Source organism: Dysidea avara, chromosome 1 (assembly GCF_963678975.1).
Source record: "Dysidea avara chromosome 1, odDysAvar1.4, whole genome shotgun sequence".
Taxonomy (NCBI): domain Eukaryota; kingdom Metazoa; phylum Porifera; class Demospongiae; order Dictyoceratida; family Dysideidae; genus Dysidea; species Dysidea avara.
In genome coordinates, this window is record NC_089272.1 from 57,687,561 (window position 1) to 57,703,771 (window position 16,211).

At 37.8% G+C, this 16,211-nt stretch overlaps 1 protein-coding gene and 1 long non-coding RNA gene across 2 annotated transcripts in view; one reads left to right on the forward strand and one right to left on the reverse strand.

The window, feature by feature from the left end:
- Window positions 1–1,123: 1,123 nt before the first annotated feature.
- Window positions 1,124–16,211, reverse strand: part of LOC136237745 (uncharacterized) — a 43,222-nt gene continuing 28,134 nt past the window's right edge. The window contains exon 3 of the long non-coding RNA XR_010692590.1: window positions 1,124–1,301. This is a non-coding gene — a long non-coding RNA (uncharacterized lncRNA). The remainder of the gene's footprint in view (window positions 1,302–16,211) is intronic.
- Window positions 2,994–15,312, forward strand: LOC136237688 (tripartite motif-containing protein 2-like). The gene is made up of 3 exons (XM_066027904.1): window positions 2,994–3,556; window positions 12,659–13,203; window positions 14,351–15,312. Exons 1-3 carry the CDS (start codon window positions 3,029–3,031, stop codon window positions 15,237–15,239), a joined length of 1,962 nt encoding a protein of 653 aa, XP_065883976.1. The 5' UTR covers window positions 2,994–3,028; the 3' UTR covers window positions 15,240–15,312.

Sequence of the window (16,211 nt, forward strand, 5' to 3'; positions counted from 1 at the left end):
CCCTAAAATTCCATTAAAGCAAGCCATGAAGACTATCACTCAATAAGGATACAATACAAACTACAGTACATATAGTTTCATATATTGTGACACTTATTTGTGGAAGCTTTTTCTGTAGCCAACTACTTGTTAACATTTGCTTACTGTATTTTGTTGTTTTATAATAATTACTATGTGGTTTCAATTACATAAATAACCTAGTTGAGATAGTTAGTTCATATCATTTACTTAGAGGTACGTATAGTGATCAAGTGGTTTAGTTCAGTGAGGTTTAGTTCAGTGAGGACTTATACAACATGATTCAGCATACAGTATCTGAAGTGTATTAAAAACTTTAGTCGTGAAGGGTTTTGAAGCACAGCACATATTTAAATAGAAGCTCAGATCACAAAGTTACTCTCAGTCAAATAGTTGGACAATCATGTGCACACTACGTGCCTAGACTGCATGTTACGGGGGATCAAGTCACCACTGGGTCTGGGATTTTTTTCTGCATTCTTCAACGTTTTAATTCCATGTTTCAGACTCCCTGTATTTACAGGCTTTAGCCTTCTCACAGGTCCCTAGTGGGATAGCATTTAATAAATAAGTATATTGTAAGATTATGTCACGTAAGATCAATTTCAGTGAGTACTGTTTGAGTACTACCGTACTGTTTGATACATAAAAGTACATATACAAAGTCCAAGAATAGTGTACATGATAAAGACACATATTAGGCATTGTCTGGCTTTGTACTAGCCTACATGCCCACACACAGTGTTGAGTTACACATCTCCATATGTATGTGACTGGTGACTAGTTATTGTATTACAGAGGCCATTAAACGCTATTGTGTAGTAAGACTTGTTCATGTGAATCTTATTGGTTAGTTTTGTAAAGATGTGTTACAACCTCTAACTTGATAAAAGGGGAATTGGCTTCTATAGCGAATAATTACACTGCCTGAAAGACTTGGAAGATGTGTTTACAAATAGGATACATGAATTAAGTATATTAGTGAAACCCATGTTTAACGTTGGGTCTAATAGGTGAGAACTAAACTGAGCACATGCAGATAACTTTAACTTAACTTTAATTTGATATTAACTTTAACAATATCAAATTTGCTTCTTTTTTGACTAAGCACAGATATGCATAATTATCTTGATAGTATGATAGCATATTATCATAATCACGATTGTTACTCACTATCACGATAATTGATAGATCACAACTATCACTCAGCTCTACAATGGATGACTACAAACAATGTACTGGACTACTCGAATGTATGTACTATCATCAGGGAGATTGGTCTACTATGAGAAGATATGTTTGGCATCTCTATGGCTGCATTACTTACAGTATACAGTAATTGAGCTGATTTTTTTACTGCAAGTTGACCTCAGTTAGTCTCACGTGACCAGATCCTATTTTCTTAGGGTAGTTGTGATTATCGATTTTCAATTATAACCGTCCCTCAAAAGGGTCTGGTCCAGAATCAATATGCTAACTCGTTCTCACAACTTTATGTAGATGTTAACAAGCATTTCATCACAGAACGTGTACATTGTGACTAGAGCCAAACATCTGGTGAAGTGGTAGATGACAAACGGAGGTCAGACTAACTCTGTTTACATTGTGTAAAACTTTTGAAAGACACACGGTAAAACTGGAGCTTAAATTCAGTCCAATCTTAGCCCTTTCCATTTCACAAGAAATCAATTCATGGTTTTTTCAGCATCAGAAAACAGCCTCTATGTTTCTCATCACCACTGGCTGGCTGTTCCAAAAAGAAGTTGATATTTCATGACAAAAAGCTTTAAGGGTGTAAAACAAGTTTGTACATTGATTCTGGATCAGATCCTTTGTTGAGGGGGGAAGCATAATGAAAATTGATAAGTGCCACCCCAAGAAAATAGGGTCTGGCCACATAAGACTAGGCCTCAGTGTGGTACATCTATAGTGCAAAAAAAAAAAAAAAAAAGTTGTACGATTTGTATTGTTTAGTTACTATACCTCCATTGAAATGCAAACTACAACAGTTATTATTATTATTATTATTATCAAATTTACCACAATGGAAGGCATACACAAAAGGCAAAGCCTGTACAAGGTGTCAGCCACAAAAAAGAACACTACAACTACAAAAATATACAACAAACAAATAATTACAAAACTGCACAACAATACAAAAACATCAATTAACACACACATAATGGTATAATGAATGCCGGAAGGATTTTGGATTTGGATCATTGAGGATGATTAATGGTACAGAATTCCACAGAAAGACAGTGTTAACAAAGAACGAATAACGATGAGAGTTGATGGTTGACTGTGGTGGGTTTATTGACAAGTGATGACTTCTAGTAAATGAAATTGAATTAAATTTACAGTGACAATTAAACTTGATGGATGTACGTTGGTGATAAATATTATGGAGGAATGAAATAGAAAGGTACTGACGTCTTGATTCAAGGGTAGGGAGATTAAGCTGAGAGCAGCAATCACTTGAAGATACAGTCCATGAATTGGTCCGTGGATTCCAGCGACTGCCACAAATCCAACGTGCTGCCCTATTTTGCAAAGATTCAAGCAATTTAATATCTCCCTTGGTTATCAACTCAACAACAAAAGCTATTGATTGACATACACCAACTACACTACTCTGAGGATTACAGACAGTGACCGAATGACCAAAGTACTCTTACATACATTCAGGCATGCAAAATACACCTATAGGGTTCGGGGGGGGGGGGTCTGGGCACCCGCAGGTGCACCTCGAGGTGCACAGACTTTGACCATAGATAGTAGAGGACCCTCTACTATCTATGCTTTGACTAGATATTCACTAAAACCACTCACTAAAATTAATGTTCTCTGCTGTCGTGTAGTCCATGTCCTTCCTTCAGACGTTATGAAAGTTTCTTCTCGACACCTTCACAGCTTTTCCCTCGGCTTTTCCTCAGCCGGTGAATTTAAATTTTAAGCGCACTTGATCATGGTAACGCCTCAAAGTTACTTATTTATAGGTGTGGTCAAAATGACTTCTTGTCTCCTTCCTCCCGCGTCTTCTGTGGTGATGTCTCATTTTCAAGTGTTGATGGAACATTTTGATAATCCAGACCAACTTCAAGATGCTATTGACTGCAGTGAAGAGTGTGCCACTTTGTTGAAGTATCCCGCCACCACGAACCTTTCTGAATATTGTACTGACCATCCGCGAAGAAAACTTGACGTGTTCTGCAGACAATGTGAAACAGAGTTTTGTAGAGATTGTGTCTCTCATGGTCATTCAACACACCAGCGTACTAGCATTGCAACTGTGACTGGTGAGGAAACCCGGAGACTGGGAGATGCTGCTGATCACGTCATTCGTATACTGGAAGAGACGAAGCGAGCAGTGTCCGTAGTGAGAGAGATGAGACAACGTGTAAGGAACAGAGAGGAACACAACTTGGAGAGAACAAGGGAGGTGTTTAATGCTCTTAGAAAAGTCATCGATGAACGAGAAGAACAAGTTATAGCAGATATTAAGAAAGGAGCAGGCAAGAGGGAGAACACACTAAAGGTATTGTATTCATTACACCATGGTATATCTGTTGTTGTCTTAGTGACATGATACAGGCTGAAGATGTGTAATAATCCAGGAAAACTTTTGTAGAAAAAAACATTGTATGCAATAGTACCGCCATCAAAAAATAGTACCCTTCACTTTAGGCTTTACTTGATCAATGTGCTAAGGATTATAATGAAATTTTGTTTTAGTATAATTATATGATCACTAATAATACAAATACTCATAAAATCACCTTTTCCAAGGTATTATCAGTGGATTTATGCTAAAGTTTATGTAACAAGGACCCGGATCAGCATTGGAGATGTACAGATCAAGATACTCTAATAGAGCAGTCACCTAACTACTCTAATAGAACATTCAATGGAAACATATAGTTGGTTCTGTTATGAAATTTTTTTCCAAATCCGCCTGCACCTATACATACAATGAAGTGCATTGGTCTGTTTAAAAGGCTTGATTCATCTACTTGTGTAGTTAATATGTACAGCTATACTTAATTCAGGTACACAATTTCCATTGAAATGCTCTCAGATTCAATCTCGTATCATTCAAATTTCAAAATTTTCCGCTTTCAACCATATTATTCTAACATGCACTTATTTTTGTGCAATTGTAAGAGAGTACATCATGTGCTTGGTTGTCTTTACCTACCCAAACTTTTTCATTAATAAAAATGCTTTAGAGAGCCATACCTATAATCTAAAGGCATTATATAAAATATTTACAGGCAGAAAATATTATGAATTTTATATGGAAGTGTCTCCAAATTGCAGTATTTTAGCATCTATTTTTCAAAAATTTCCTGGGGGCATGCCCTCAGACCCCTTGCATGCTGGAACGTGTGCTTCACACACCTTTACCCAAGAAATTAGTACCTTCAGTTAGCCCCCCCCCCCCCCCCCTTTTATAAATCCTAGATTCGCCCCTGATCTGTTTCCATCATTTAATTAGTAACACTTAGCTAGATGCCATGTTTTTGAGGCAAAATCAATGACTTCACATGTGAGAAAATGAAGTTTATGGTGATTGTGCATAATTGGAGAAAACTGCTCTATGTTGAGTGAATACTTATCAAGACTCACGGTAGTGAGTCGCGCGGCCAGTAAAGCAGAAACGCGCGCCGCAGACAATAAATGACGCGACCACTACGTGAGGATTTTACAGGAACGAACGTTGTCAAATTCGGCCTTCCTGTAACTCACCTGCCACTTACGCTATCCCTCTGAAACTCTAGGGTTGAACTCATCGTGTCACTAGTAACTACCACACAAGCAGTGAAGCAAATCCATGCCGATTGTTTCGTGATCGAGATTGCCGACATCAAAGGGGAAGTTTCTTTTTTCTTTTTTTTTATTGCATGCGGTTAGACGCAACCGCATGTGTATGCCTTGCGTTCCTTTGTGCATTCCAAACATTGATTGCCCTGCTATCGCTTCAGTATTCACTCAATTGCCTCAAGATTCACATCATCGATTTCACCATACATGATTACCCTACAGTCTTAACTTCAGCATCAAACGAAGTTTCAGCGTCCTCAGTCAACCTAGAGGCCAAATACAAATCCCAGATTGTTGTTTTCCGCAATACTCGCTTGGCATGTAGGGCAATGTATCTTTAAACTGTTCTAAAAGTTTCGTTCAAATTGAAACATTTGTTTTCGAGAATGGCTAGTTTGAAATTTGAATTTAGTCACCCCCACGTAATTTGCTCTCTAAGAATTTTACTCGGAATTTAAAGAATGACGCAAAGCACAACTGCGGTCACTGGGTATTGATGAACTGGCGCTCTATGTAGTTAATCAGTGCATATAGCCACAAAGAAGTGTGCTGCCATAGATTATAGTCCACAGATATAATCTATGGTGCTACATACCATCGTTCGTTTTTAAATTTGAATTTAGTCGCCCCCACCGTGACGTAATTTGTCCTCTAAGGGCGCGGCTTAAAGAATGACACAGAGTACAACTGTGGTTACCAGTTGTTGACACAAGCTGCGAGTAATTAGCACATGTAGCTAGCCAATTGTCACCATGCATTATTGCATTTTACAGCACCCCCACACAAAAATTACACATGTAATTACAACATACAGAGGACACATGAATACCAAACACTTTTCACAACAATAATGTAAGAATTGGACAATAATGACTGTAATATAACTGCTATGAAAATGTTTTCCAGTGGCCCGCCATGGTAGCAAGTCTCACATGACGGCATGTATATTCATCCAAACACAATGGGAGTAACAAGTAAGTATGATGACAAGTTGATATGACTCCATTTGTAGAATCCAGATGAGTGGGTGTTGCTCCAGTATGTCTAAACAGTTAACAAACATTCCTGTTATAAATACGTGCTAGAGTTGCAATATAATAGTATAGTATTTAAATGCAACAATACATAGTCTCCATTGCATCACTATCAAACGACACTAAGTGGAGGATATTGTTGCATCTCTAGTATGTATACTCTATCAGTACAACCTGTCTTAATGGCCACCAGTATAGAAAGACAACCTCTCTTGAAAAGCCAATTCCAATTGAGAATTTATACACTGTTACCTGTTTATTGAGTGAAGGTGGCAATAAACAAGTTCCACCGTAATTTATACACGTGATGTGATTCTGTATATTCTGTCAGTGGATGAGATCCACTTGGCCAGGACAAAATGTGACTCAAATGTCCTGGATGATCCATACTCAACCCACTTATGACCCAGTGGCACAATGGAACTGAGTATAGAGAATACAATTATATTTATTTCTAAGATGTGTGGATGTGTGGACACATGCATTACAACGCATTACATGTACATACAAGACATGCTACGTACTGTTTTAGCAATTCAAGTCACCAAATTATGTACGGACCAGTCAACAATGCTTCATAGTGCCCATCAGTAAACCTGAAGAAAAGTTACGAAAAATAAAAATTCACATAAGTACAATGAAGCCTCATTAATATGGCCAGCTGTGGAACCAAAAAATTTGGCCTGAATAACAAGGTGGCCTTATTAATGAGGTCATAAAGTACTGCTTAGCTATATTTGGGATCTACTAGAGGTGGCCAATATAATGAGGTGGTCTTATTAAAGAGGTGGCCACTAAGTGAGGTTTCACTGTACATACAGTTCACAATCACAATGGTGAACAATATTAATGGTTAACAATATACACTGAAACCTGCAGGTCACTTCTTGTGGAAGATTGCTCTCTACACTAAATGACACATTCAGAGATTGTATTTAGATGGATGATACAGTAACACATTGTGACTTCAATACTCGTGATGTGTCAATGCTAGGCAGCAACCATATACACGGCACTGCCAATGCACAACATCACACTTGCTCACACACACAATTTCGCTCAAGATTTTACAAATTGATAATTAAGAGGTGTGGAAACTAGCTGTTCGCTCGAAAGACTGTGTGGCAGCTGTTTTCCTTCTGTACAAGTGGCCACCAAGACAGGTCCACTGTGGATGAAAACCAGGCATTAGATATTTGGTATTTTATGTGTTGAAGGCATTCCAGGGCTTCTGGTAGTCTCAAATCTCACCACAGTTTACCTCAGGCAGTGTTGTGGTCACCACTAAACCACCGGAATGCTGTGCTATGTTCATCTTATGCTTGGCTACTGTATTGTAGAACTGAAATGGATACTCTGAAAAATATATCCTATGGATAATGACTTCATCACTTTCTTCATCAGGAGCTTATAAGGACCAATAGTGAAACTTTTACACTTTGGGCTGACAGCCAACTGCCTAAGTCTTAAGCAGTGCCTTTGGTGCTCTAACAGATCGGCTGCCCCCTTGCTGCCAGCACTCACTGTCTCATACGCTGTCACACACTAAATCCATCTCTATAGCCAGTTAGAACAGCATGCTTCTTACCTTTTTTAAGGCCGCAAAATGCAGCCACCTCTTTAAAAAGCTAGGTCAGAAATTTTTTGTCCCTACGGCCTGAATAATGACCAGTTTTCACTGTACTATTAGTGATTAGTGATCATGGAGGATTATTTATTAAGATACTAAGATATACAAACGCTACAACCTCTAAATATAGCAATAAATTTTTTTACCCTGGTCCAATGTCTCGTAATAATCGTGACTTCATGAGAGACTCTACTGTGACAAATACATGTTTATCATGATATGTACTAATCGCCTTTTTACAATTAAGTTTTACAACACAAATACATGTATAGTTAAACTCACCAATTGTGACTATATCCCTTCAACACGAAAAGACAAGTAATGAGACAACCTTGGAGATAACAGCCTCACAAGCCTATTCTTGTGCGCTTTAGTAGTAATATAAGTTTTAAAGGCGTTTATTTACAACAGGACATAATTACGCGCCCTTCTATTGTCTCTTTACATACTTGCCTTTTCTTTACTATTCTCATTTCATTTCACAAGATCTCTTGGCAGGGGCGTAGCTTCTTCACTTGAATCAGTCAATGCTTGAAGTAGATCGAGATACTCTAATAGAACAGTCACATTTCTACAAGTGCCATATTTTTATATTGTAAAGTCTGTAAGTAGCTAGTAATTTAAACTATACAATCCGATGCTAAGCAGAAGTCGTAACTATGCTAAATATTGATTGCTGTGTTACAGCTGTTTTGTGACTGCTCTAATAGAGTATCTTGATCGTTTTAATGCAGTACAAGACGAAAGGCAAAGTGTTATTAAGGATTTACTAGTTAAAATGGGTGGTAGTTGACTGCAGTTGCATGCCACTAACAGGGCCGTCCAGAGAAATTAGAGAGCCCAGGGAAAAGAGTTAAAGAGGGGCCCAGGGGCAAGGAAGAGTCTAGATCCTGACTGCTCTATTAGAGTATATCGATCTTTCTTTAAACAGGTATTCAAGGGGCCCCTTTCGGGCTGGGGCAGGGGGAAAAATACCCCAGTTACCCCCCCCCCCCCATGTGGGCGGCCCTGGCCACTAAAATTACAGTTATGTTTTAATATTCTGTCATTGTAATCTGGGGTTTCTGTCAAAACCATGGAAACTCACCTACTGTTTATCAACAGTACATTGCTTATTCTAACAAAAAGTATTGAAATCCCATCCACAAACAGCTTATAGCTGTAAAAAAAGTGCGCATCCAAGTAAAGCAGAGTTAACTGCAACAAAAAGTAATGATATCATAATGCGGCCATGTGCGAGGTGTGCAAGTTGTAAAATTAATATTAGCTAATCAGATAATACAATGTTATTGTTAAAGTGTTAATGAGAACTATGTGATGCTGCTATTTTTAAGTGTGTGAGCATCTTCATAAATGCCACACAAATTTAATTCTCAATAAAGCAATGTGTATAGATTCTCTGATAGCAATAAATAGTTTGAGTTTGGCCGTCTTTCCTGTATACAGCAATGCTACGAACAAAGGAAAGGTGGCCAAACTCAAACTATTTATTGCTATCAGAGAATCTATACACATTGCTTTATTGAGAATTAAATTTGTGTGGCATTTATGAAGATGCTCACACACTTAAAAATAGCAGCATCACATAGTTCTCATTAACACTTTAACAATAACATTGTATTATCTGATTAGCTAATATTAATTTTACAACTTGCACACCTCGCACATGGGCGCATTATGATATCATTACTTTTTGTCGCAGTTAACTCTGCTTTACTTGGACGTGCACTTTTTTTACAGCTATAAGCTGTTTTTGGATGGGATACTGTATTACTGGAAAGTTTAGTGAATTTGGTGAGTGAACGATGTTTCGCCAAACTAGATTTCACCAAATCATTTGTCCAATACAAATCTTTAGTAGCTCAACAAATTCGCCAAACTTTGTCCTCACCAAATTCCGATCACGGAAAATTTGCCAAAGTTTCCTCCGGCTATACGGTATCAATGACCAATTCAAGAGCGGAACATGCCATGAAGGACGACACTAGGTGTATGATGGTTTGAAGGGTTTGAGACAAGGTATAAGTTGGAGTTTGTCCCTAGTTTACCTCAATATCTTACATCGGGCACTGAAAGACATCATTATGTTTTAACAGGTAACCTCGATAGAGTTTAGTGCTGTTATGATACATCAATACCATTAATAGGTATAATAAGGTATTGACACAGCATATGTGGGAGAGGCCAGACACATTATCATACAGTACGATAGTAACTGTGTAGTAGGGACCACAAAGGAGTAGGCGTGGCCCACAAAATAATATCACCAAAAAAACAGCCTCAATTTTCCCTGACGACGATGAGGCAGTATTGGTGAGGTAAAACTAAGCCCAAACAAGCTTTCAGATCGAGCCTAAATGCTTTTAACAAGTTGCTACAGAATTTTAAAAATTCTTTATTTGATGGAATTTTCTACTGACTGACTGAGTAAGTAACTGACTGATGCCTTCAGACAAACGTAACTCGATAACAGCTAAGGCTACGGGCTTGATTTTTTTCACTGTTCAATGTCGCTTCGGCGCGACAGGTGTCTTTTGGCATACCGCAGTACATACAATGCATTCTTCATGGACATACCAGTGTCCTCCTTTGTGTCCCATTCATCTTTGCTGACAGGGAAAGGTGTAAATTTGGCGCGAGCACGTGATGGCTTCCCTTCGAAACAGAAATCTTCCGTATTTTTCATAGTGGCTATTTTGATTGCAGAGCTGCTTTACAAACAGTTGTTGATTCGTATTGCTGTGTAATGGGTTGAACATAGCTGACAGCGAAGTGTAATGGATACGTCACTTTTCAGATGATAATTAATAAAATTGGGGCGTGGCACCATTTCTTTTGGTATGCGTAGATTGTAGAGGTGCTTCCGGAAAAGTTCTTGATTCGAAATGCTGTGTAACAGGTTGAACATAGCTGAAAACCAAGTGTAATGGATACTTCACTTTTCAGACAATAATTGATATAGCTGGGGCACGCGTCTCCATTTCAGATGCAGTATGCGTGGGTTCACCAGTCATAATAAAATTATTTACAAAAAAAGTTAGCAAACAAGTACACGAAAAATTAGGAATTTTCAACTGAGCACAGTAGGGATATAACACTTCTTATTGTTTTACAGTGATTTAATATCATGGACCACTCCAACTTGTTTCAGTACTTTTTATCGATGTGCTATGGTCCCTACTCTAGTTGAAAATTCCAAATTTTTGTGTACTTGTAGTTTTTGGTATTTCATTAAGTTATGTGTTGGTGGTTTAGTGGTGGACTTATGCCAACCACAAGTTAAATTGTGAGGTTTTAAGGTTTCACAGTAAGCACTTTCACCAGACACTGAAGGACATGGCCTAGTTTATTTCATGGACTGGACTCATGGATTGAGCTGAAAACAGCTTTCTAATGTATTGTCTATTTTCTTGTAAATGCTGAGCACACCATTATCGGGCTTCAACTGTTGGTACTGCTCTTCCTTATAAGTCACAAATGTCATGCATGTATTAATTTATTGTGCACTCATGTGTACTAGTAGTAATAGAGGCTATTGCTGTAGCATAGGTTCATTCCTTTCTTTACTGTTTAAGCTTCAGTAATGAGCTGGTATATGTTCTTAGTGTCATAGCCACAGCCCACCTACTTATATAAGTTTATACCATCTGCAGTCGTGTGCATTCATGGCTATGTAGGAATAGCTACACCACCCTACAAAGCTATGGTTTGACTATACTGTCATGTATTTTTATAAATATTCTAATAATTTATGGAAAGAGCAACCTTTGTGATTTGAGTAGGAAGGCAGTACCAGCAGTTGTAGTTTGATAATGGTGTGCCTAGCTTTACAAGAGGTAGATTATTGTTAAGAAGCTGTTTACAGCTCAGTCCAAGAGTCCACTCAGTCAGCAAAATACATTATGCTTTAACAGACTGATTGAATGATTGCTGTTTTAGGACCTCAGGTGGAATTAACCACCTTACTGTCCTCTGGTGGGGACCTGAGATAATACAGCTACTTGTTTAGAGTAGTTGTTATTAAATCTGTACAACATATTGAACAGAATAAAGGCTGCAGCCTTTTAAAGGGACTGCAGACCACAACTTAAAAATAAATTTAATCTTAAAAGGGTAAGTGTGAGTCATCAATTGACCTGTCAGGTGACAAGGGTCACAACCTATCATGGTACAATCATATGGTGTATGATGTAATGTTCAAGTTGTGATTGAGCTTCCCCCTCAGTAATCCATCACTGGGAAAGAAACTTGCTTGCAGCGCTTTTATCCACGGGCCGGGTGAGGGGAGTGCAGCATGAATGTTGTTGGTATAACATGGAATTTTAGGGGAGGTGTTATCATTAGAAGCTGTGTCACCCAAAATGTTGCAACGAATGGCTACTTCCAGTCTGTAAACTTATGTATGTATGCACACCAAAGTTTTAAAATAGAAATGTAATTGTAGTCTGTCAAAGTAATACTAAAAGAACCCAGGCTCTGGTAAACCAAAAATGAATAACGTTTCTTATTGTTTTACTGTGATTTAGTATTGGGCTCTACTCCAGCTTGTTTCAGTACTTTCTATTAGTGTTCCACCGATAATCAGATCGGTATCGAATCAGAGCTGATATTGAGAATGTTGGTATTGATCAGTATCAGCATTGGTATCGGTTATTTAGGTATTCCAATACTGATTAATAGCCACTTACGCCAATCGTCATCATCATAACTATCATCGTAATAATGCTATGCTAGCAAAACTTGGGCTGGAAATAGTGTTGAACATTATTCTACCATAAAAAGTGTAGGAGTTGCTTTGCTAAACATTGAGCAACTGCTACTTAAAAAGATTGCATGAAAAAGATTGAAATACTCTAATAGAACAGTCACTGCACAGTAAAATTTTCTCCACACATCAGTATCGGTATCTGTATTAGTGAAAATTTATTGCTAGGTATTGTATCAGTAGATATTGTTCTGTATCGGTGGAACCCTACTTTTTATCAATGTGCTATAGTCCCTAAACTGGTAATTGTTATTCTAATTTACTTACAGTTGACCTTGAGGTCATCACAAAACTACTAATAGGAAATCTTTACAATGTACTCTCATTTGTTACTCAAGTATGTAAATTAGTGGTAATGACTTGTTGGTTGTTATTGTCCCTGTTTAGTTACAACTGGAGAGGTTACTGTTACTGTGGACACAACTACAGAATTGTCTGGAACTGATGAAGAAGACAAGAGAGAACAAAGTGACTACCACTGAACTAGTTAGGAGGAGGAAGATACTGGAGCGACGACAAGATCACCTGATGATAATGAAGAGGAGATCAAGACTGGAACCAGTAATGAAGGAGCAAAGGGAAGTTGAGTATGGCAGAGAAGTGGAACGTCTCTGTGAGGAGGTGACCAATTTGGGAGGATTTCCACTGGACCCCAGCAAGTGTGAAGTGACCTTCCCTACAGCAATGACAGTAATGAACAAAGAGTCATCACTAACGATAACACTAAGAGATGTTAATGGTGACATTCTTGATGAAAGAAGCCATAAAGTAGAGGTGTCCGTGACCACCCAAACCGGAGAAGCCATAATAATGGAACCAGTCAAGGATGTTAGTGGTGGAAACTACACAGTAGCCTTCACTCCCAGGACGCTTGAAGATCATGTGATATCAACTGTAGTTGATGGACAACACATCCCAGACAGTCCTCACAAGTAAGGAATAATGTGTGTTCTATTAGAGTGTTTTGTGGATATGTACACCATTACAGTGAAACCTGTGTATTAAGGACAGACCAATAGTGTCCTGATTTACCATATCAGTATACACCCTAAGGGATACTTTGGAACATTACAAAGTGTCCAGATTACTCATTTTTAAGTATCCTGATTAAGAGCTAGGTTCCACAGCCTTAAATTATTTTCTAAAATATATTTAAAACCTAAGCAACAAAGTACAAGTTTGATTGTGGGTTTCACTTTAGCCGAAGCCCATTAATCAGTTACTCAGTATTCGTGTAGTTTTACTGTAAAACCCACTTTTGTAGTTCGTCTCTACAAGTGGTGAATTTAAAAGACACAACTGTATTTCCAAAGATCAAAGTATATTAACCCTTAAACCCGCAGCCGTTTTACAAAACGCAAGCACTGTAAAGGCATAATCCAGAAAACTGGATTATATGCATGCCTTTTAAACAAACTAATATAGAACAAGAACTATTAAAGCTGTCTAAAAACTACAAACACCATGTTACTCACCGTTAAATTTCACTTAAAATGAGTCTATCCTTTGTTGCATCCTTTCATCCCAGAATTTCACTCTGTGCCTTTAAAGTACAAAAGAACTATCTCTTCATCTTCTTCCTTTGCATATCGATACACCAAATGCCATAACTCAGCTGTACTTCACTGTAGAAACATTTTCTTGGTGTCATCTTGGTCGTCACGTGATGGCGATTCTGTTGATATACAATGATCACATGATTGACCACATGGCCAGCAAGAACACTAACGATACAGATGTGAAACGGAACAAACTGATTCTTCACTTCGTAGCGCATGAGTTCCTTGTTGTTTGTTAATAGTTTGTATACTGTTACAAAGGGTAGACCTTCCCAAGTTAGAAAATCTCTATTTCTAAGAGATTGGATAAACGCTTTGCAAGATATACCTGTTTAAAACCATATATGTAAAATGGCTAAAATATTGTGCATTTTTCGTTCGTATTTTGTCTTCTGGATTATGCGGGTTTAAGGGTTAATTTACAAATACATTTCACCACACTATGCATGTCGTCACCTGCTATGTCAGCGATCTGTATTATTAGTACAGTTGATCATGTGATCCTGTTATGTTACTGTAGGATATCAGTTGTACTGAGAGACTACAGCAAGATGAGACAACAAGATTGTAGTGTGGTGACTGATTATGGACGGAACAAGTTTGGTAGTCTCTGGGATGTTGCTATGGGAGTACATGGTGAAGTAGTTGTTTGTGATTATACTAACAAGTGTGTGATAGTGTTAGACTGTAAGATGACATTGTTATCAGTGATTGGACAAGGAAGTGGTAACAGCAGATCGGACTATCCTAAATGTGTAGCAGTCAGTAAGGACGGCATCATAGCTGTTAGTGAGTATCCCCCATGGAGTAGTAGTAGTAGTAGTAGTAGTAGTGGTCATCAAGTGAAGAAGTATTCCCTACAAGGCAAACTATTATCAGTGATTGGTAACAATAGTGGGAACAACAATGGCCAGTTTGATAGTCCTAGAGGACTAGTCTTCAGTAGCAATAAAATGTTGTATGTTGTAGATGGTCGTAATCACAGAGTCCAGGTATTCCAACAAAATGATAAATTTGCATTTACATTTGGTAGTAAAGGGTCCAACCCTGGACAATTTCAGTGTCCTGTTAGAATAGCAATTGATACTGACAATAGAGTGTTAGTTAGTGACCATGATGGTAATCATATTAGTCTCTTCAGTCATACTGGCAGTTTTATTAGTAGGATAACATGTAACAGTCCATGGGCCATTACTGTTAGCCCTGATGGTCACATCATAGCTGGTTGTAATGATGGTACAAGTATTAGAGTGTGGAGCCCCAACCATCAGTTGATTAGTGTGTTTGGAAAGAAGGGATCTCAACAAGGAGAATTTAATTATATTAATGGTATATCAATCAGTTCTACTGGTAACATTTATGTTGTGGAGTGGGACAACAAGAGACTACAAATTATTACTAACAGTTAAATTGTGTGTTTGTATGATGTAATCTATTATTACCATGGTTACTACTTGTTTACACAATAATATTCTAACTAGAGAGGTTGATTGGTACATATTAGTGTGGGACAAATATAATGCTGGCATAACTGTAATTATTTTACTGGTTTGATGGTTTTGGTACAACAAGTTAAGTTGTGATGTAGCTACATGAAGATGCTATAATTATGGTGTAGTATTGTTGTTATTATGTGGCCACTCAACTAAGAAGTGACCAGAAAGCGTAAATTAACAGTAGCCATACAAGTGTGTTCAGATCTGTAAAAACGGTCTTCCACACACACAGTTCTATGAAACTTGAAAAGCCATAACTTTGTTTCAAAGGATCAAGTAAGTGATAAAGTTGAAATATTTGCTTTGTTGTTTAAATCCCAATGCAATACTGTACCGTAGTGATGTTCATGTGGCTAAGGTAGCATGAAAATTATGAATTGTCAGATGGTAATTCGATGTATATACAATGGCCCTAGCTTTTTGCTATATAATCCACCCAATCAGAATGTATTTCATGAAAGTAAAAAACATGTGTAAATTGACAATGTTGGAAGACTCAATTACAAATCTCTGTATCAGTGATCATGTGATCACACAGTGTTGTGACTTAATCTACTGTTGTGGCTGGATTGGCAATGATAATTTGCATCAGGGAGTTCCCCTACTAAAGTATAACAAAATTATAATTAATTTTACATGTGACTTTTTAGTGTTAAGATATCAACTTTTGGCTTTGCCAAGTTCTCCTGATGGACTAACAACTACATCACATACATGTGTAAGGACTAATACACACACACACACATATATATACATCATGTATTATAGACTAAGGCACATATAGTGTCTGGTGACATAGTTTAGGATTTTTGGCATATTATGTAGTTTCCTATTAAAGGCCGGTGAACCAAAATGGGTTTTTGACATTTACCGATATCCGATATT

Coding starts and splice junctions, on each gene's coding strand:
- LOC136237688 (XM_066027904.1), top strand. CDS start 3,029: ATGACTTCTTGTCTCCTTCCTCCCGCGTCTTCTGTGGTGATGTCTCAT. Junction 3,557..12,658: donor AGAGGGAGAACACACTAAAG/GTATTGTATTCA, acceptor GTCCCTGTTTAG/TTACAACTGGAGAGGTTACT. Junction 13,204..14,350: donor ATCCCAGACAGTCCTCACAA/GTAAGGAATAAT, acceptor ATGTTACTGTAG/GATATCAGTTGTACTGAGAG.